Source organism: Haliotis cracherodii, unplaced genomic scaffold (assembly GCF_022045235.1).
Source record: "Haliotis cracherodii isolate W230 unplaced genomic scaffold, xgHalCrac1.p SCAF_9, whole genome shotgun sequence".
NCBI lineage: Eukaryota > Metazoa > Mollusca > Gastropoda > Lepetellida > Haliotidae > Haliotis > Haliotis cracherodii.
Window position 1 is genome coordinate 46,087,750 of NW_027266343.1, and position 17,844 is coordinate 46,105,593.

Sequence of the window (17,844 nt, forward strand, 5' to 3'; positions counted from 1 at the left end):
GTCCGCTGGAAGCACTAGCGATGTATTTGGTATATGGCATGACAACTCCAGGTGCTGGTGAAGTGGACTGTAATCCGCTGGAAGCACCAACAATGTGTAAGGTAAATGGTATGAAGACACCAGAAGCTGGTGAAGTGGATGGTAGTCCGCTGGAAGCACCAACAATGTGTAAGGTAAATAGTATGAAGACACCAGATGCTGGTGAAGTGGATGGTAGTCCGCTGGAAGCACAAACAATGTGTAAGGTAAATGGTATGAAGACACCAGATGCTGGTGAAGTGGATGGTAGTCCGCTGGAAGCACCAACAATGTGTAAGGTAAATGGTATGAAGACACCAGATGCTGGTGAAGTGGATGGTAGTCCGCTGGAAGCACCAACAATGTGTAAGGTAAATGGTATGATGACCCCGTGTGTTGGCGAAGTGGGAAAACATTGCCTTTCCAAAGGATAGAACCAACCATTGACAGAATTAGTGACGTTTCAGTTGGCAACAGATAACAATACAGCTGACAAGATTGAAATTGAAAAAAATATACATTTTTGCAAGTATGTGTCTCGGAGCTGCGTAAATTAAACTACATATACACTCATAAGGATACATACACAAGTACTGTCAAAACTATTACAGGGAATGGAAACAGTTTCATTTGAATGTAGTATTGGCATAAGATTTAATCCTGCATAAGTCCTCGGTATTCTGATGCCATTCTGCTGGAGGAAGTCTCTTGTTGCTCTCGCAAGTGGTAGCAATTCAATAACGTATGAATGTTATCCGACCTGGGTGGATTTTTATAGGGCAAGAAGCGGGGGAACGCATGTGCATTTTAATTTGCACGGAACTCACGTGCATCGGGTCACCATGGCCCATGCCGTGATAGGTTTGGGCGATCGGTTTTATTGTCATCTGCTTTGTTTTGTTATCATCAAATTTCATTATTCCGGACAAGATAATGTTAAATTTTAGAAACTTGACCAAAATTACCCGGATATATAAATGACAACTTTTCATGCAATGTTACTTGGGTTCAGTATATATTTTAGAGATATATCAGTAAAGATGTAGAAATGTGAGATCTTTTAATCAGCAGACTGTAAATCTAATTGAAAGAAAATATTATTTCTATACTTGATACTAAGACTTGGTAAATGTTCCTTAAATATCCTACATCCTACATATACAAACTGAACCTTAAACCATCAGATCAATAATTGAAGGTAGCCACATGCATGCTGGTGGCATACCCAGTTTATAACTATATTTGACAATTACGAGACACGAAGAACAACGGATTATCTTTGATTAATAAAAGTCACAAACCTGTTCGGGTGTTTCCTGAATGAAACATGTTTTCGTTTATAAGTGGGTGAGCGGAGGGGCATACCAGAAATATTTCGCTCTTGAGAACTGTTTCGCTAACAAATCAAAGTATAGAATACATTTTGAATAGCCCTCTCCACACCAAGCAAATTGTAAGTGTTAGTGAGACGTACGGAAATATTGTATTGACATATTCAACTCTAAACTTGTAAACCAGGATCCTCTTTGATTAAGCCGCACGAGTTGTATAAACAGAAATGTAACTGCCGCACATCTAGGGCAAACCGTGAATACTGAACTAAGAATAGAATGACATAGTAGCCATGCATGACATTTGCCTTTGAAACTTTCAACACAGGACACGGCAAGCAACTTCAAGCAGGAAGAAAATTAATAGAATATATATAGACATTGGTTATTTTATACATGCACAGGTACGGCTATTAGTTGTATAGGTGGCCAGTTAAGGTAGCAGGTATTTTTAACTGCACCAGGTATGTTGTAACAGGATGTGATAGTACAACAGGTTTGTAATTGACGTGGCGTCTAATACACTGACACTGTCAAAGAAGTGAATCTTGGCTAGGGACGCCTTAACTAGCCCCTGCCACCCTGCTGATTGTAGGTACAATTGATAGCAGGGCCCATTGCAGCCATGTTGAAGCATATCCAGAAGTACGTGTACATACCTTTGTGAAGGACACACTAAATTCGACTGGTAAAACGTGAAGGTGTTTGGGATTTATTTCAAACATGCAGACACGATGAGTGATATCCAGTGAGCACTTTGCATGATTCGCATGTCGCCTTGGGAGTTTTATGACAGAACGTAAACAAGATAACGATTTTGTAAGAAAAGGTGCCGACACAGAGAAGACTTATTTTTGAAGGACTTCAAACAGCAATGGCTACCAACCCAATGTACGGACTGTTCGGAACATCTGAGGATGAGCTGCTGCTGAATGATGAACAGCTGGGAATCACAACAGCTCAGTTTGGAGATGGTGTCCGGGGCTTTCTGATGAGCAGTGTATCTGAGGATGTGGCGGATGAAGATATTCTTTACAGAAGGTTGCTGATGGGCAGAGACAGCGTGTTTGGCGATCCTGACGAGGATGACGTGACAAATGACTTTGGAGACAGTGCTCGTACAGTGCTACGTAATCGTGCTGGAAGAACGTTGGACAGTAGAGAAAAGAGGCGTAGCCTATTGTCGTACTGTACTGACCGCCCAAAAGGCCAGGCTGTTCAACCAAGGGATAGAACACTCCAGATCATCACATCAGAGATATGTGAAATTATCTCCCCTTGGGACACTGTATCCGGTAAGCATCAATAGAAAAATATAATAACATATAAGAATATGAAATATTGATATAATGTTAACTCTATTTTTTTAGCCATATCGGAAAAACGTCATGTCATAATGGCAGCGTCAACATGTCTACATATATGTCTGTCTGTCTGTTTGTTGTTTAACGCAGCAGTCAGCAATATTCCAGCTATATGAAGGCGGTCTGTAAATAATCGAGTCTGGACCACACAATCCAGTGATCGATATCATGAGCATCGATCCACGCAATTGGGATCGATGACATGCATCAACCAAGTCAGCGAGCCTGACCACCCGATCTCGTTAGTCGCCTTTTACGACAAGCATAGTCACCTTCTACGGCAAGCATAGTCACCTTCTACGGCAAGCATGGGTTGCTGAAGACCTATTCGACCCCGGAAACTTCACATATATGTATGCACGCGCGCACACACACACACACACACACACACACACACACACACACACACACACACACACACACACACACACACACACACACAGACACACACACACACACATACACATATATATGTAAGAAGCCACCATGAAGTCACAAGCATATGACACGACATATCACTGGATGTTTTGTGGAATAATGGGGTAAATTTATGTAACAAAAGATTTCATCAAAGGGGACACAATGCTCTATGGTATGGCAACAATTTCAAATCCATACCTCAATCTATAATTGGTATCCTTTGAAATACAGACATCGTCTCTGGTAGTTAGTGTAAGTAAATAGAGTAACTGCTAGCTCATTTATGCTGGGGTAGCCATTTAATCATGCCTCGTCATAATTTACATTACATTGCATGTACTCCAGAATTATATTTATTATAGCATAATGAAACTGTAACAAATTTTGTTCTAGATTCAGAACGCCTTCCTGATCCGCCCTCAGCTACATACCTTGAGCTGTTTCGCGCAGATGACCATATCTTGTATACCATTCAGAACCTGGATATCAACAAGGTGAAGTTTGTGAAACAATCTCATACATATGGCATGAAGTTAGCAGCCTCAGTATACCCTAAACATGGTGAAATCAGATGGGACGAAAGTGGGGATAATGAACTGGTCGTTGCACTGGTAAAAGAGAATCTTCTCGATACTTCAGACTCTTCAGTTTCCTACATTCAGACATGGAGAAAAGACATGGATACAATGATCACAGATGTCCTGAGAGATATAAAAGTACATACAGTTACAGTAATGCATATACTGTGGCCGGAAATGAAACAGAAAGATTTATCAAATATTCTTCCACAAACATCAGATGAAGTAATGGTGAGTCAGTCCGAGGACCATCCAGGATATTTAGTGGTTGGAGGACAGGACCGTCTTTTACCTATTGTACAAAATCTGCTGGTGCTTGTTGAACGCGCCGAGGAGGAGCATATCCTGAGGAAGTACGCACCAGAACAGGCCACACCGTCATCAGGAGAAGCTGGTTCAGGAGAGGAAAAGCAGGAAAGAAAGATTTACGAAGAAAGAGACAAAATCGTGTTTCTTCAGAGACACTGCTCATCGTCAATAGATATTATTAGAAGAGAACTGTCTGTCATTATCTCATTTGATCTCAAGTCCAATTGTATCATCATGCATGGTAGAAAGGCTGAAGAAGCTTTTAGCCGCATAAAGACCCTGGCCACTGATATTCAGATAGAAGCATACAAGTCACAGCTGATGGGGGGCAGAAAATATTTCAAATCCGCAACAGGAGAGTCGACAATCAGACAAGCGGAAGATAAATATAAGTGTTTCATTAGTAGAGACCCTGAGAGGACAGGTAGGTACAGTTTCTATGAGGAAGGTTCTGCTGTTGACGTTCTTCCCATTTACCATGCAAACGCATTATGTGGAAGCCTTCGTAAATGTAAAAAGAACCGTCAGAAATATTCAACCTCTACGTAATGCGTTATGTTTATGGCTATAAGAACATCTGTATGTTGCTTGTTTCTCGTGTCCCGTCGATCCTAATTAACCCCCTGCTCTGAAAAAGAATGTCATTTCTACTTTATAAACGAGGTTCCTATGAAAATATGAAACCTTGATTATCCGTTGAAACAGTCTAAATTGGGCGGAAAAGGCAAAATAGAGGTGACAATTATATGAATGGATCACTGATGACACCAGTTGTTCGCGAAAAGGGTAACATTATATTCATCTGGTTGTCGTCAACATCATGTAAACAGTGTTACACGTACCTATCTCTTTCTATTTGATTGGGTGGTCCAGTCATCAAAGACTCCACAATTCACAAGTTGCATCCCTTGGGCACGCCAGAAACCTATGATCCTGGGTGTGAATTTCGGTTAGCTTCGATTATGCTTGTCACCAACATACCCATGTTCGTGGGGTTCATCCAAGTGGTAATTTTACTTTGGGCTTTCGTCATACATTAAGCTGACGCGCCGTGACTGAATTACTGTTCAAAGCTCACTCACTCACTCTTCATAGTTTCATAATTGTTGATTTGCACTGACAGTTGTCAATGTGTACATGTGTATTATGCTGAGTCAACAACAAAAGAAATATTTTGGCTGATGCAATAAAACTGCCCCCACTACTTTTAAGCACTTGTACACAGCAGACGTTATTCAAAATTACAAATCAGTAAATGTGTTATTGTGTCAGTGACATTTTCGGTCCATCACTTGATCGTCGAGTTTGTTTACAGGTCGCCATCTCATGGCATGATAACTGCTGTGGGGCGTCGGGCAACAAACATTTACTTCTGCAGGAAAGGTGTGTGGATGACGGTGGTGTCAACACTATTTTGCCTAATAAACCAAATTGAATCTATTTCGGCAGATAATATAGAAACTGGTTGTTCTCTGAGGTTGACGTTCTATTTTTGAATAGCTGCCAGCATCGTTCACACTCATTTCCTGTACTTTTGCGCATGCTACCCATGAAATTGTAGTGAGTAAACCTGGTGTTCATGAACTTCCCCTTGAAGATCCGCGTTTTTAACAACTTTTTCCTTGTTGTAAGAGGCGATTAACGAGATCGGGTGTACATGCTTGTTGACTTAGTTGATGCATGTCATCGTAGCCCAGGTGTGTAGCTCGATACTCAAGCCCTGTCAATCCTTGGATTATCTGGACCAGACTTGATTATTTACAGACCTCCGTCATATAGCTGGAGCTCGGCGTTAAACAACAGACAAACAAACCTTCTGTAAATACTTTTTTCTGGGTCTATGACTTTTCGTACAATAATCTGTATCATCTGCAATCGATTTTCTTCCAGGGGAAGAACACCCGCACGACGTTGCGTCAGTTGACGTTGAAGTTGTTCTCAAACTAGGAGATATCGCAATAACAAAGGTAATTAAATCAAGAAGTAGTCTTGATCATGTGGCGTGAAACACATAGTGTGATTACATGATCATTTACCAGTTACATAGATGGACTTGGATTCCCGCTTTGTGCAAATTATGACTGCAATACTTTACAGTTTAAACCCAATGGTAGTTTGCATTTTCCTTAACGGATACTATCATGCGTTAATCTGTGTTCACAACTAGGCGGATGTCATTGTCAACTCAACAAACGAGAAACTCGACCTGTCTGGTGGTGACCTGTCGAAGGCCATCATCAAAGTAGGCGGCGCTAGCATACAGGCGGAATGCAAGGTGCTTTATCCACAAGGTTGTAGAGTTGGTGATGTTGTGAAGACTCGCCCTGGAAAATTGCGCTGCAAGGAGCTGTATCATTGCTGTCTTCCAATCTGTAGACCAGAGCATCACGATCAAGCTGAGAAGGTGGCATTCCTTGAGTTCCCATAATCATGTTGACTCTCAAGTTTAACTAACCGTCTCGAATGTCAACTACCTCCGCGTATGTTATATTTGACCTCCTGCTAGTAATATCCATTATTGATACATGTGTAAATCGGGTGGGGGGCAGTAATTCGTAATTCGCTTTGCAGAATTGCCTCCATTGGGCACCCCAGAAACCGATGATTGTGGGTTCGAATCCCGGTTCGCCCCGATTATGTTTCTAGGTTTGCCAGCACCATACCCGTGCTCGTGGGTTTCACGGAAGTGGTAAACGTCTGAGAACTGCATCACTTCGGGCTTTCCTCCAACATTAAGCTGACACGCCGTGATATAACTGGAATAATGTTAAAAACGGCGTTTAACCCAACTCGCTCACTCACTCAATTATTATCACAATCAGATGTGAACCTCGTTTTCCATTACTTGTCTTGCTAATTTTGGTTGACGGAACCTACTTAAAATATATTTAATAATGAAACTGCATAACCAACATACGTGTGACATTTATAGATTCTACGGCAGACAATACTGCAGTGTCTACACAAAGCGTCTGCAGCGGGTCACAGCAGCATAGCCTTCCCTGCCATTGGCACGGGCAAAAGGCAATATCTGGCAGATACAGTGGCAATATGCTTTAGAGAGGCTGTTAAGGAATTCTCAACATCAAACCACTGCAATTCTCTAGCAGAGGTTGTGATTGTATTTTTTCACACGGACGAATATCTATTGAAGGTACATAAATAATGACAGCATGTGAACTCACATTAATATTAAAAAAAACAATTATCACAAGTGTGATGACGCACAGTCAGATCACGAGAATGTATATAAATTCTGGTACGATGTATCTGCTTGTAACACAAAAATAACCAGTCTCACTAAAACTTTTTTGAAAAAAAACTTTGTCTTTTTTAGTTGTTTTTTTTTATGTTTTATTTTCGTAATAACGAAATAGGATTTTTTTTGTTACAGTACTTGGACGTTTAATCTTGTACTTTGTATCTTTCTACAGATGTTCAAGGATGCTTATGACAGTGGGAAAATGAACCCACGAATTACCTCCCTTTCAAACAGTTCAATGATGACAGGTATGGCCATAGCATTACAGTTGTATATACTCTTTAAATTTCATTTTTGGTCCAATGTTGTAATTCGAATATTTATTTTGACTTTTCTTTTAATTTACGGTCTCCTATCTTCAACAGAGTTCCTCCTAGGCCATGTTCAGCTTGAAGTGAAAGAAGGCAACATCTTTAAAGAAGACGTGGATGCTGTTGTAGTCCCCACCGACAACAAGATGTCAGTCTCGTGTGAGTTCCTTGGAGTACATACATGTATTGGTTTGGCGTGCAAGTGTAATTTTTCACAAATAATGCTATTTTATTTTACAGATTTCTGATCATTTAGACAAAGTACAGTCTTTATCGTTCGTATTTCAGGCGAAGTAAAGTGGACCTTTGTACATGAATTTGGAGACAACACCTTTCGTCAGTGGAAAGGTAGATTACGGATTCCATTTCAATTGTAGAAAAAAAGGGTTCTAAATCTGTCTTATAATGTCATCACAACATCAGTGGCAACACTGGACAAAGCAACTTTCATTCCAAACATTTCATTCTACCCTTTGATTGCTCTATATTCAAACAGAAAACAATTCAGCCATCATGGTATCCGAATCAAACATCCAAATCGATCCAAGATGACACAATGCAATTCAACGTAACCGATGCCATCAATGCACGTACATTTGAAATATCAATCCTGCAGAAGAAAAGTCAGTCTCGATTTTTTACCGTAACACATTCCATCGGGAGTAAAAGGAAAACTAGTGGTGAAACGTATATAAATAGATCACTGAAAATCAGTGATGACACCACATCTCGAAATGATAGTTTAAACGTGGATGATTTGATTACCTTATGTTTTGCTCCAAGATGCAAACATCCGAAAGTCAGGAGGTGTGATGCTGCGAGTCCCCGGACATCATTGTTCAAGTATACTGGGCGTATCCAAGGATTACTTCAACGGAGACTTGTTCCAGATGATCTGCAAGTGTCTGCGGAAAGCCGAGAAAAACAAAGTCACCTCCATCGCCATCCCGCTTATGGCAGGTGAGTCGTATTTCACTCCTGTCCGTGGGGATAGGAGGCAGAAAGGTCTCAAGTGCTACTTTTGATAGCCATTAAAAATATACTTGAGGATCATGTTGTCATAATGTTGCTCATACTAAATCACTGATTTGTTGGGTTTAATACATAGAGAGACATGACTTCCATATTGTTGTATGCAATGCCTATATGGACGCGTGCACTCCATAGAGCTTTGTGAACAGCTCTATTGTTTCTATATTTAATGACAAGGCCAGTGATATGATGCATCATCGCATTTGGAATCGTGATGAATTTAAGAAGTTTTTGATATTGTGGTTGATTATATTCAAAGATATTGTACAGAATGATTTTTTTTCTTCTCTCTTTGCTATGTCCAGGTAAGGCTGAAACTCTCCCGGAAGTATTGATCAACTCCGTCAGAGGTCTCATGGGCGCCCTGGAGTTTGTCCGAGAAGTCAGACTTGTCTTCACTGACCCTGCAGCTATAGTTGCCGCCGTGCAGCTGTTCGAAAAACATCTTAGTTCTACATGTGTGGGAAGATACAGGTTTGCAGAAACGTCTTCTCAACATCCAACTGAGGGTAAGTTACACATCGCCCATATGCAATCACAATTCATCTCAAAATGACGTCTGCTTTGACTCCATCTCAATGCAGACTGAGATCACCAATGACTTTACTTCTTTGTTTTTTTCAATATCAACTCTATCTTTATTGATAACACAGCTTCAAAAATGCCACTTAAAAATATCGTCAATTTTAGCGAATATCTAGTCTCGATTTTCCAACGGAACAGATTCCATTGTGCAAAATAGCGGTGAAAATTATCCATATCAATATGTCATTCATAGTTTCTGAAATATTTTTACGTTTAAGTTTTTTTACAACAAAATAGTTTTGGGCCTCAAACCATCTTTCCTAATTCTTGACATTCTGGCACTTTCGATGGATCAACTGGAAAATTTCGGAAACGCGTTACCTCGTTTACACTCACAATGTTACTGAGTAATAGAATACTACATTGTCACAGAAATACCATATGGTCTCTGAGTATACCAAGTGACAGAAAGAAATGCTCTGACGGAATGTTCAAATACAGCACAGGTGCCCTTGTAATTATCAGGCTCACTAACACCGAATGACACCAATGGCAGTACAATGCAAGGTGGACTTGTCATGAACATAGTGTTTAACAACAGAAGAAGTTTTGGAGAATGTCAGCAGTTCTTGGACAACCTATTGAAGGAGAACCTGTCTGTGGAGACACTAGAGAACCCAACGATCTGTGAACTGACACAACAACAGGTCTGGATTTGATCGCATGTCGACATTATATTATTAATTATTAATTATTCCAAATATGCGCAGAGGCCATATATATCTCTTCCGTATATTTCACTAACCATAGGTTTGGTATACCAGTTTGTTACAACTAATCAGCGTTTTAGACCTTATCTAGGAAATGTGATGCATGCCTAACCATGGGTTAGGAGAATACTTTATTCTGATTGATCAACAAAGGAAGTCTTGTTAGTATTTCTCATACCCATAAGTTATTATAAGCAACAGCAGTAAGAAACATATTAGTATGAACGTTCATATGCTCCACCCATATGAGTCATACCTGAGATAATAATAATAGTAACAACAAAAGACTCATTTTGAAAAGATAAGTCATGATATATCCATGTGTTGATCTTAAGAAAGCGACTACTATTTGGATTATTAAGTGAACATTTAAATAGCTGATTTACTCGAATATATTACATAGGGAAATGAACATGTAAAACTATCAAATTTTATATCATAGGAAATTGTTCACCTTTCATTAATGAAATAAAACATACTTAAAATCAAACTACATGTTTAGAATACACTGATGCAATATGATATTATTAATTGAATTTATACAAAGTGTATACTTTTTAGGTGATCGTCGAATATCGTGCAAAATTACAAGTGATTGACCTATGTTCTCAAGGGAGACGCTAACTGTTCGGATTTTTTTCCTTTGATACGTGGTTGCTAATATGTAACGCGTTGATTTCTCAGTACTCAAGTTGGGATGAAGTGAGAAAGAGCGTAAATGACTGTTATCAGCAAGTACCAAATTACATTAACCACATGCGTTCAGCTAGGCGTTCTCAGAGGCCATAGGCCTATGATTGATTTGAATTCTCCAAATTCAGGTGTCTATACCTCATAATCATGTTGGGATTTGCATTTTAGTGACAAAAGAACCCGTCATGGCAGATAATTTCCTGCGATACCAACTTATAATATATCATAGGTCAGATCGTCCCATACGCACTGATGTAGCTGTGATGGATGTATTAGTATTACTACCATTTCCAGGTTAAAGACATCCAACGCACGTGTGCCGATATTGACGTGAGAGCAGAGGTGAGTACTGAGAACTGTGTCATTCATCACTCTGGGATGAAGGTTGACGCCATCAAGGCCAAGAGCCTAACACAGGAAGTGCTGAAAAATATTGAGTTCCTGAAGAAGAACCTTGAAAAGGCCGAACTTCTACGCTGCATTGTGGAGTGGTGGTATATTACGGAGGATGGTCTTGAGATGGGGTTCACGCCCATGACCAGTATGTTGATCGAAGAAGCTTTTATTATGAGGTCTACACATCCTACGGCTGTGGTACCAACAGCGACATGTAAGGTCAACATAGACTTCACCTCTATGGAGCTCAGTCCCCGGGAAAACCCCAACCACACACTACAGATTTTCAGAAAAAAAGGCCCAGGTTGGTCCAAAATACAATTTTATCACGTTTGCCATGTATGCTATTGTATGTTGGTGGTTGCAGACAACATACACTGTGTATTGCAATGTACCCTGAAGGCTTTAAATGTCAAACTTGACATGAACACATCGAGACGGATAATAGACTCGTAATATTAATTCAATTCAATGGTATACATGTATAATCAATTGGAGGTTGAATTTAACATAAGCAATGTTACCTTTTTCAATTTTCATTACTCGATTCTGTCTATTATTGTAGTGATAAACAAAACAACTATACCCATCATCTCTTTATAGTTGTTCCTCGTTTTCATATTTTTGCCTCACAACATTACCAACATTAGACCAAAACTCAATATCTTTAGAAAACGCAAAACAACACAAAGTGTATGATATATATCGCCAATCTAATAACACGATTAATGCCATGGAGCAGTTCGAAGCCACAGCTCTGCTTTGAGTCTGATTTCGAAAAACAGTAGTGGTTGTGCAATAAAATTACACTTCCGAGCGAGAGAATTTCTATGCTAACTAGGACATAGAAACAATGGGGGTGTGACGTCACTTCCGAAACGAAGATATTGCAGCGAATGGGTCCAAGGTACTTATCAGACTTGAATGCAGACACAAAACACAGGATACACGAAGATGAATAACACATGGTATTTGAAAGTTAAAACAAAAGGTGTGTCTGTAATAGAGGTGTTTAACTATTGTGCCTTCAGCTGTGCCTCTCCCTAATACCTGGGAAGACATGGGTGCCAAAGATATGGTCGCGCCCAGGATCATGGCTGGACCCGAAGCAGATGAACTTCGTCAAATATTCATGTCCAGCGCTGGGGACAAGTTTGAGATATTAGGGGTAATATGTCTCGTCATGCTCCAATAACATAGAATATTAACTGCTTTTTTTAACTAAAGCATCAATGTTTACTGGACTGAATAAAGCTCTGAATATAGTATTGATGTAATCAGTGATGGATTATTTCTTAACATCACAAACTATCTGTTATTTATCTGTTGCATTACTTCAAAATGAATTTGCCAGCAATAGCAATTTGCATAATGGCTGGGAGATGCTGTGTAATGAATATGATAGTTAGTGAGTGAGTTGGTTTGGTTTCAAAAGAAGTTCAGTCATGTAAAGTCTTGTAAAAGTTTGGTTGAAAATGAGCCTAAAGTACCAAAAAGGTTCATAAGTGGGTCGAATCTGGAATACGAACCCACGATCAGCTAGGAGGAGGACTTCTTCTCCACTGTACAGCAACCTGGACCATACCCGTGCACCTTTCGGTACGATTAAAGAGGGATTAGTTAAAATAAACTAACGGAAAAAAGTAATTGTGCTTCATGTAAAGATGTGTAAATGTTCTGTTATTGAAAAAGAAATTCTTCTCATCAATGTTTTATCATAACAACTTCATTGACGAAACCCTTGCCTGGTAAAAAGAAGCAGAGCGACACGCTGTAAAGAGAGCTGGTGTTACAGTAACAACTCAATTAAAAATGCCAATATCGGGTGTGACCACCATTTGCTTTGATACAGGCGAGACAGACATGCATTGAAGACACCAGATGACAAATTGACAATGATGAGTAGTGTTCATCTATGGGTTGTGATCCCATCCCATGACATTACACTTCCTTCCCCAAACTGACGTTGAGTTGAGCCTAAACGTTCTTGTGAACGCCTGTAGATCCCCCACGACCATCAGACAGAGCTGTCCATGTGAAACCTGTACTCATCTGTGGACAGTATACCGTACATGTCCCGGTCTTGTCTTCTGAAACTCAGATTCTGTCTCCACCAAGCTGGGCGTGCCTGACGAATGTGGTTGTCCGTCGACGATCGGCCTATGGCAAGTCATATGTGTTGCCCTGACTGTAGATAACGCCTCCAAGGACATGATATTGTGTTTCGAAGAACATTAAAATGTCTGGCAACTTCGTTTTGCTCCAGGGGCGGTCGGGTAGCCTAGTGGTTGAAGCGTTCGCTCGTCACGCCGAAGACCCGGGTTCGATTCCCGACATGGGTACAATGTGTGAAGGCCCATTTCTGGTGTCCCCCGCCGTGATATTGCTGGTATATTGCTAAAAGCGGCGTAAAACCCCACTCACTCACTCGTTTTGGTCCATTACTCTTTGCAGCATACAAGACGTAAGCGTTAGCGGTTAGAATTATTTCCGTTGTTTCTATGAGCACCTGATAGCTAAACAATCATTACGTGCTGCGCACGGTCATAAACCACGTGTATGAGTATCTCGTTCACAACAAACACGCAAACATCCAAATAGTGCCCCGTGCATTAACAAGCACGTAAAAACTGTGAATCAGGACCTTAAAGTGGTGGAGGTGTCTAAATGAATATATATTGTAGGACGCATTATTTTCAGAATAAATTTCAAAATATATTTATTTTTTGCTGAACTTTATGTGAAGTACAGTTACTTGTATTCCTTAGTGTATTTTAGATATATTGTAGCTAGTAACGTACCTCTCTGTCAACGTTTTCAGGTGTTCAGGATACAGCACAGGTACCTGTACGAGCAGTATCAGATACAGAAAGAAGCCATGGAAAGAAACTACCCACACAAGAGCAATGAAAGACAACTCTGGCATGGTACGAATGTAGAAGCCATTAAAAACATCAACAAATATGGATTCAATAGAGGCTACTGCGGAAAGAACGGTAAGAGTATTGCCATAAAATTGCGTCATGTCACAATTATACTCAGACCCAAACATATATACTGGTCTATACACATAAAACTTACCGATTTTGACATTTGTAGTAACCATCCAGTGTCAATTATATAAAAAGTGGAGAAAGATGATTTAATAATTTAATAGTAAGAATGTTTCATTTTTTTCAGACTTTATAGTTATCGGTGATTGACCTTTAAGTAATAATTAGGAATCAATTTCGAAATAGCTTCGTACTATTTATGTAAATAGTGTTATTTAGAATGTATTGCACCCCATTGGGACTAATCAGTACCACGTATTTGTAGTCTTTGCGTGACTTGGCTGATATTGTTTTTAACCTCCCTGGCTGCGTGGATGGGTGTTTATGCTATCAAAAACTAATTTGCCGATACCCTATTAGAATCAGGCTTTCTAAATAATCCTGTGGTGTTGCTATTTAAAGCATTAAATAACATTACTATATATGTGTCTTGATGGCCTCCAGCGAAAATGGAAAATATGGTACACTGAGATAAAAGCATTAATTCAAAAACTGCCAACCTATCGTAACGTAAACCTGGTATTAAGGTGAGGTGAGATAAAATGGGGTTTAACGTAACGCGCGTGCGTGCGTGCGTGCGTGCGTGCGTGCGTGCGTGCGTGCGTGCGTGTGTGTGTGTGTGTGTGTGTGTGTGTGTGTGTGTGCTTGTACTAGTCCGGACTAAAACCCATTTCATAGTGCTAACCCACTGAGTTTAACATGAATACCCAACTCGGACGCAGTGACTCCGAGCCGACCAGTCCTTGTTTTAGCGCCTACATGCCGAGCGCCAGGCAGGGTTACCATTTTCTAATGTCTTTTGCTATGACGACCTTCCTTCCGCTCGCCAGGCGTACGCTCTACCACTAGATCACACAGGAAGTCCTGAAAGACACCTTACATAACTTCCAACACATCCAGAACATCTAATCCAATCCAAAGAAATCCACATTCGTGATACATCAGAGAGTGGAATAGCAGCCGCTCCATACATGGGACATTATGAAACGAACATTAATCGCAGCGATGCTACCCCAGCTGTATAGTGTGCATGTATTTTTCAGGCACGAAGTATGGACGGGGTGTATACTTTGCTACCGAAGCCAGTTATTCCGCCAATGATGTCCTCTCTGTTCCGGACGATGCCAAACACAAGTACATCTATCTGGCGCACGTTCTCACCGGCGTGTCTACAAAAGGCAGCAAGAAAATGTTTGACACCCCGTTAATTGACCGGAAACGATCTGTCCGTTATGGATGCGCCGTCGACAGAAGCGACAATCCCACCATGTATGTCGTGTTCAGGGACACACAGGCCTACCCCAGATACCTGTTTGTTATCAGAAAAGGAAAATCCAAGTAAAACACACTACCACCATTTTCATGTGAGTGTTACGGCAGTGTGGTCGCAATACTGCAGGCGATAGACAGCATGGAAACCTCGGCCTTTAGATATCTTCAACCAGTGACTCAACCAAAAGGATTTTCAGCAAATAATTACACTAACAATGACAATGAACGTTCTCTAATACATGGGAAGAAAGTATTATATTTTAGCTCACCTGCAAACATCCTCTCCTTTGACACCACCTCGCCCTTGCTTTGTAAGCATCTTCCCCTCATCATTAGAACCCAATTGACCAATGAAGCTGAAACTTCACATGCTTGTTCCCACTAATGACGACACCCATATTTGTCTCAAGGGGTTCGAAGCCATCGTTCTATGTGGTCACCACGGTAGTCATATTGAGAAAGCTATGTATAGCCACCACCACATGGTATATATTTAGCAAGTTGTGTGATGTAAGCTTCGTCTTTTTGCAAAACAGTAAAGTACGGTTATAACGAACTCAAAGGGACTACTAATTTTAGTTCGTTTTAACCGTAGTTCGTTATAAGCATATGTACAGCATAACTAAAGCAAATAGTCGGGACCAAAAAAGAAGTTCGTTATATCCGTCAGTTCGTTATAAGCGTGTTCGTTATAACCGTAGTTTACTGTAGTTTTAATGTTACATCACTAATCAGTGGTATGACTTTTGCACCAATACCTTTTCGTATGACTGGTTACATCAGTACTGTCTGGTGTGATTATTACCAATACCGTGTCGTATAACTGTTACATCAATATTGTGTGGTAAGACTCTTGCGCCACTACTGTGAGATATGACTTTTACACTACCTTTGGGTATGACTGGTAGACCAATACTAGCAGGTATGGTTGTAACACCAATAATACCAATATCAACTTAACGTAACCAATCTAGGCTGTGGAGCTACGCAAATACCGTCATGATTCCATTCCGTCTATAAATGGTCGTAATATTGCCGTTGCGTAAGCCCTTTTAACTGTTACTCCAATTACAGTAAAACTGTCCATCTGTCAACTGTTGATCAAATGTCTAACCATGCTTGGTAATGACTTTACATTTTCGCCTTTTCTCTCTCTGTTATAGATATTAAGCTTTCCGTCAAAAATAGTACAACTTAATGTTTCGAAAGAAAGCGTTCGAATTAACAAAATTTCAGGATCATTTCTACGGAGTGCTGCCAATGTCCATAACAATGAAGACATTACTAAATAGTTTCCGGACTAATTATGTCCATATAAACGCGGTTTCACTGTGTAAATATTTATTTGTCCACTTGTTTATGCATGCTAAATATAGCACCTAACATTTTTATTTTTTTTATTTTACGTTTTGTAAGATATGACAATAAATTACATTTGCTACATTGTTACTTGAAACATGTCCTGTTAAACTTAGTGTACAGAATTTAATAATTCTGAGTTCATACAAGTGTTATAGTGAATGTTATCAGTTTTGTAAAGAATGCGACTCTGTTCATACTTATTTCAATCCACCAATCATAAGGGAAACCGCTGTACGGTCAAACAATAACTAGAAATAATCAAACGCAATATTAGTTTGTGTTGCTGCAGATATACTTTTACGAGTTTATTAATTACGCATAACCCCATATAGGAAGTCATCCAAATATGCCCACAGTCCCTATCTGCCTAATGTAAAATCATGCACGGTCTAATGCTTAGAAAGTGATACATGAGTGAACATGACTGTTCACCTGTGATAGGAGATAAACTAGTCCATACTGAGACAACAAAACAGTGTAGGCACAATGGGAAACACTTGTTAAATGAAATAAAACATAACACATAATGAAAGTCACGGATAAGTCACAGAAGAAAAAATATAACTATAGTTTTGGCAATACTTGCACATTCAATCAATTAACCAAAGGCAAATCATAAAAGTTATTGTTCAAATTTGATAAGGTGACCAGCGGCAGCTAGGAACTGCATGGTTGTCTTTCTTCCGGAGTCCCAGATGGAACAGTAATAAGTATAACAATTTCATTCCTCTACTCAGCTATATCGGTGACTAACATTTTATACAAGAAGCTGCAACAGTACAAGCCTGACTTGATTGGGCAATAGGTATTTTAAAAAATAAGTCAAACAAAAGTGCCATTTACATACAATAAACTACGTTCATAACGAACATTCTTATAACGATCTGACCGATAAAACCAACTTATTTTTTAGTCCCGACCATTTGTTGTATATATGCTGTATGTATGCTTATATCGAACTACGGTTATTACGAACAAAAATTAGTGGTCTTAATTAGTTCGTTATAACCGTAGTTTACTGTAAATAGATGGGGATGAAACTGTGTTCCCAATGTGTCTACATTATTTTCTGTAGGCAAATTGGGATGTAGGCAGAATGGGATTGAACCCCATATAGACAGTACATTCTCTAATGACGTGTAATTTCT

At 39.8% G+C, this 17,844-nt stretch overlaps 1 protein-coding gene across 1 annotated transcript; it reads left to right on the forward strand.

The window, feature by feature from the left end:
• The first annotated feature begins 1,771 nt into the window (after positions 1-1,771).
• On the forward strand, positions 1,772-16,679 carry LOC139453090 (protein mono-ADP-ribosyltransferase PARP14-like). Its single transcript, XM_071234714.1, has 15 exons — positions 1,772-2,644; positions 3,527-4,444; positions 5,911-5,987; positions 6,188-6,424; positions 6,953-7,174; positions 7,455-7,530; positions 7,648-7,752; positions 7,882-7,941; positions 8,377-8,553; positions 8,931-9,134; positions 9,676-9,857; positions 10,908-11,313; positions 12,041-12,177; positions 13,831-14,005; positions 15,106-16,679. The coding sequence occupies exons 1-15, from the start codon at positions 2,224-2,226 to the stop codon at positions 15,402-15,404; spliced, it is 3,696 nt and encodes a 1,231-aa protein (XP_071090815.1). The 5' UTR covers positions 1,772-2,223; the 3' UTR covers positions 15,405-16,679.
• The last annotated feature ends 1,165 nt before the right edge of the window (positions 16,680-17,844 follow it).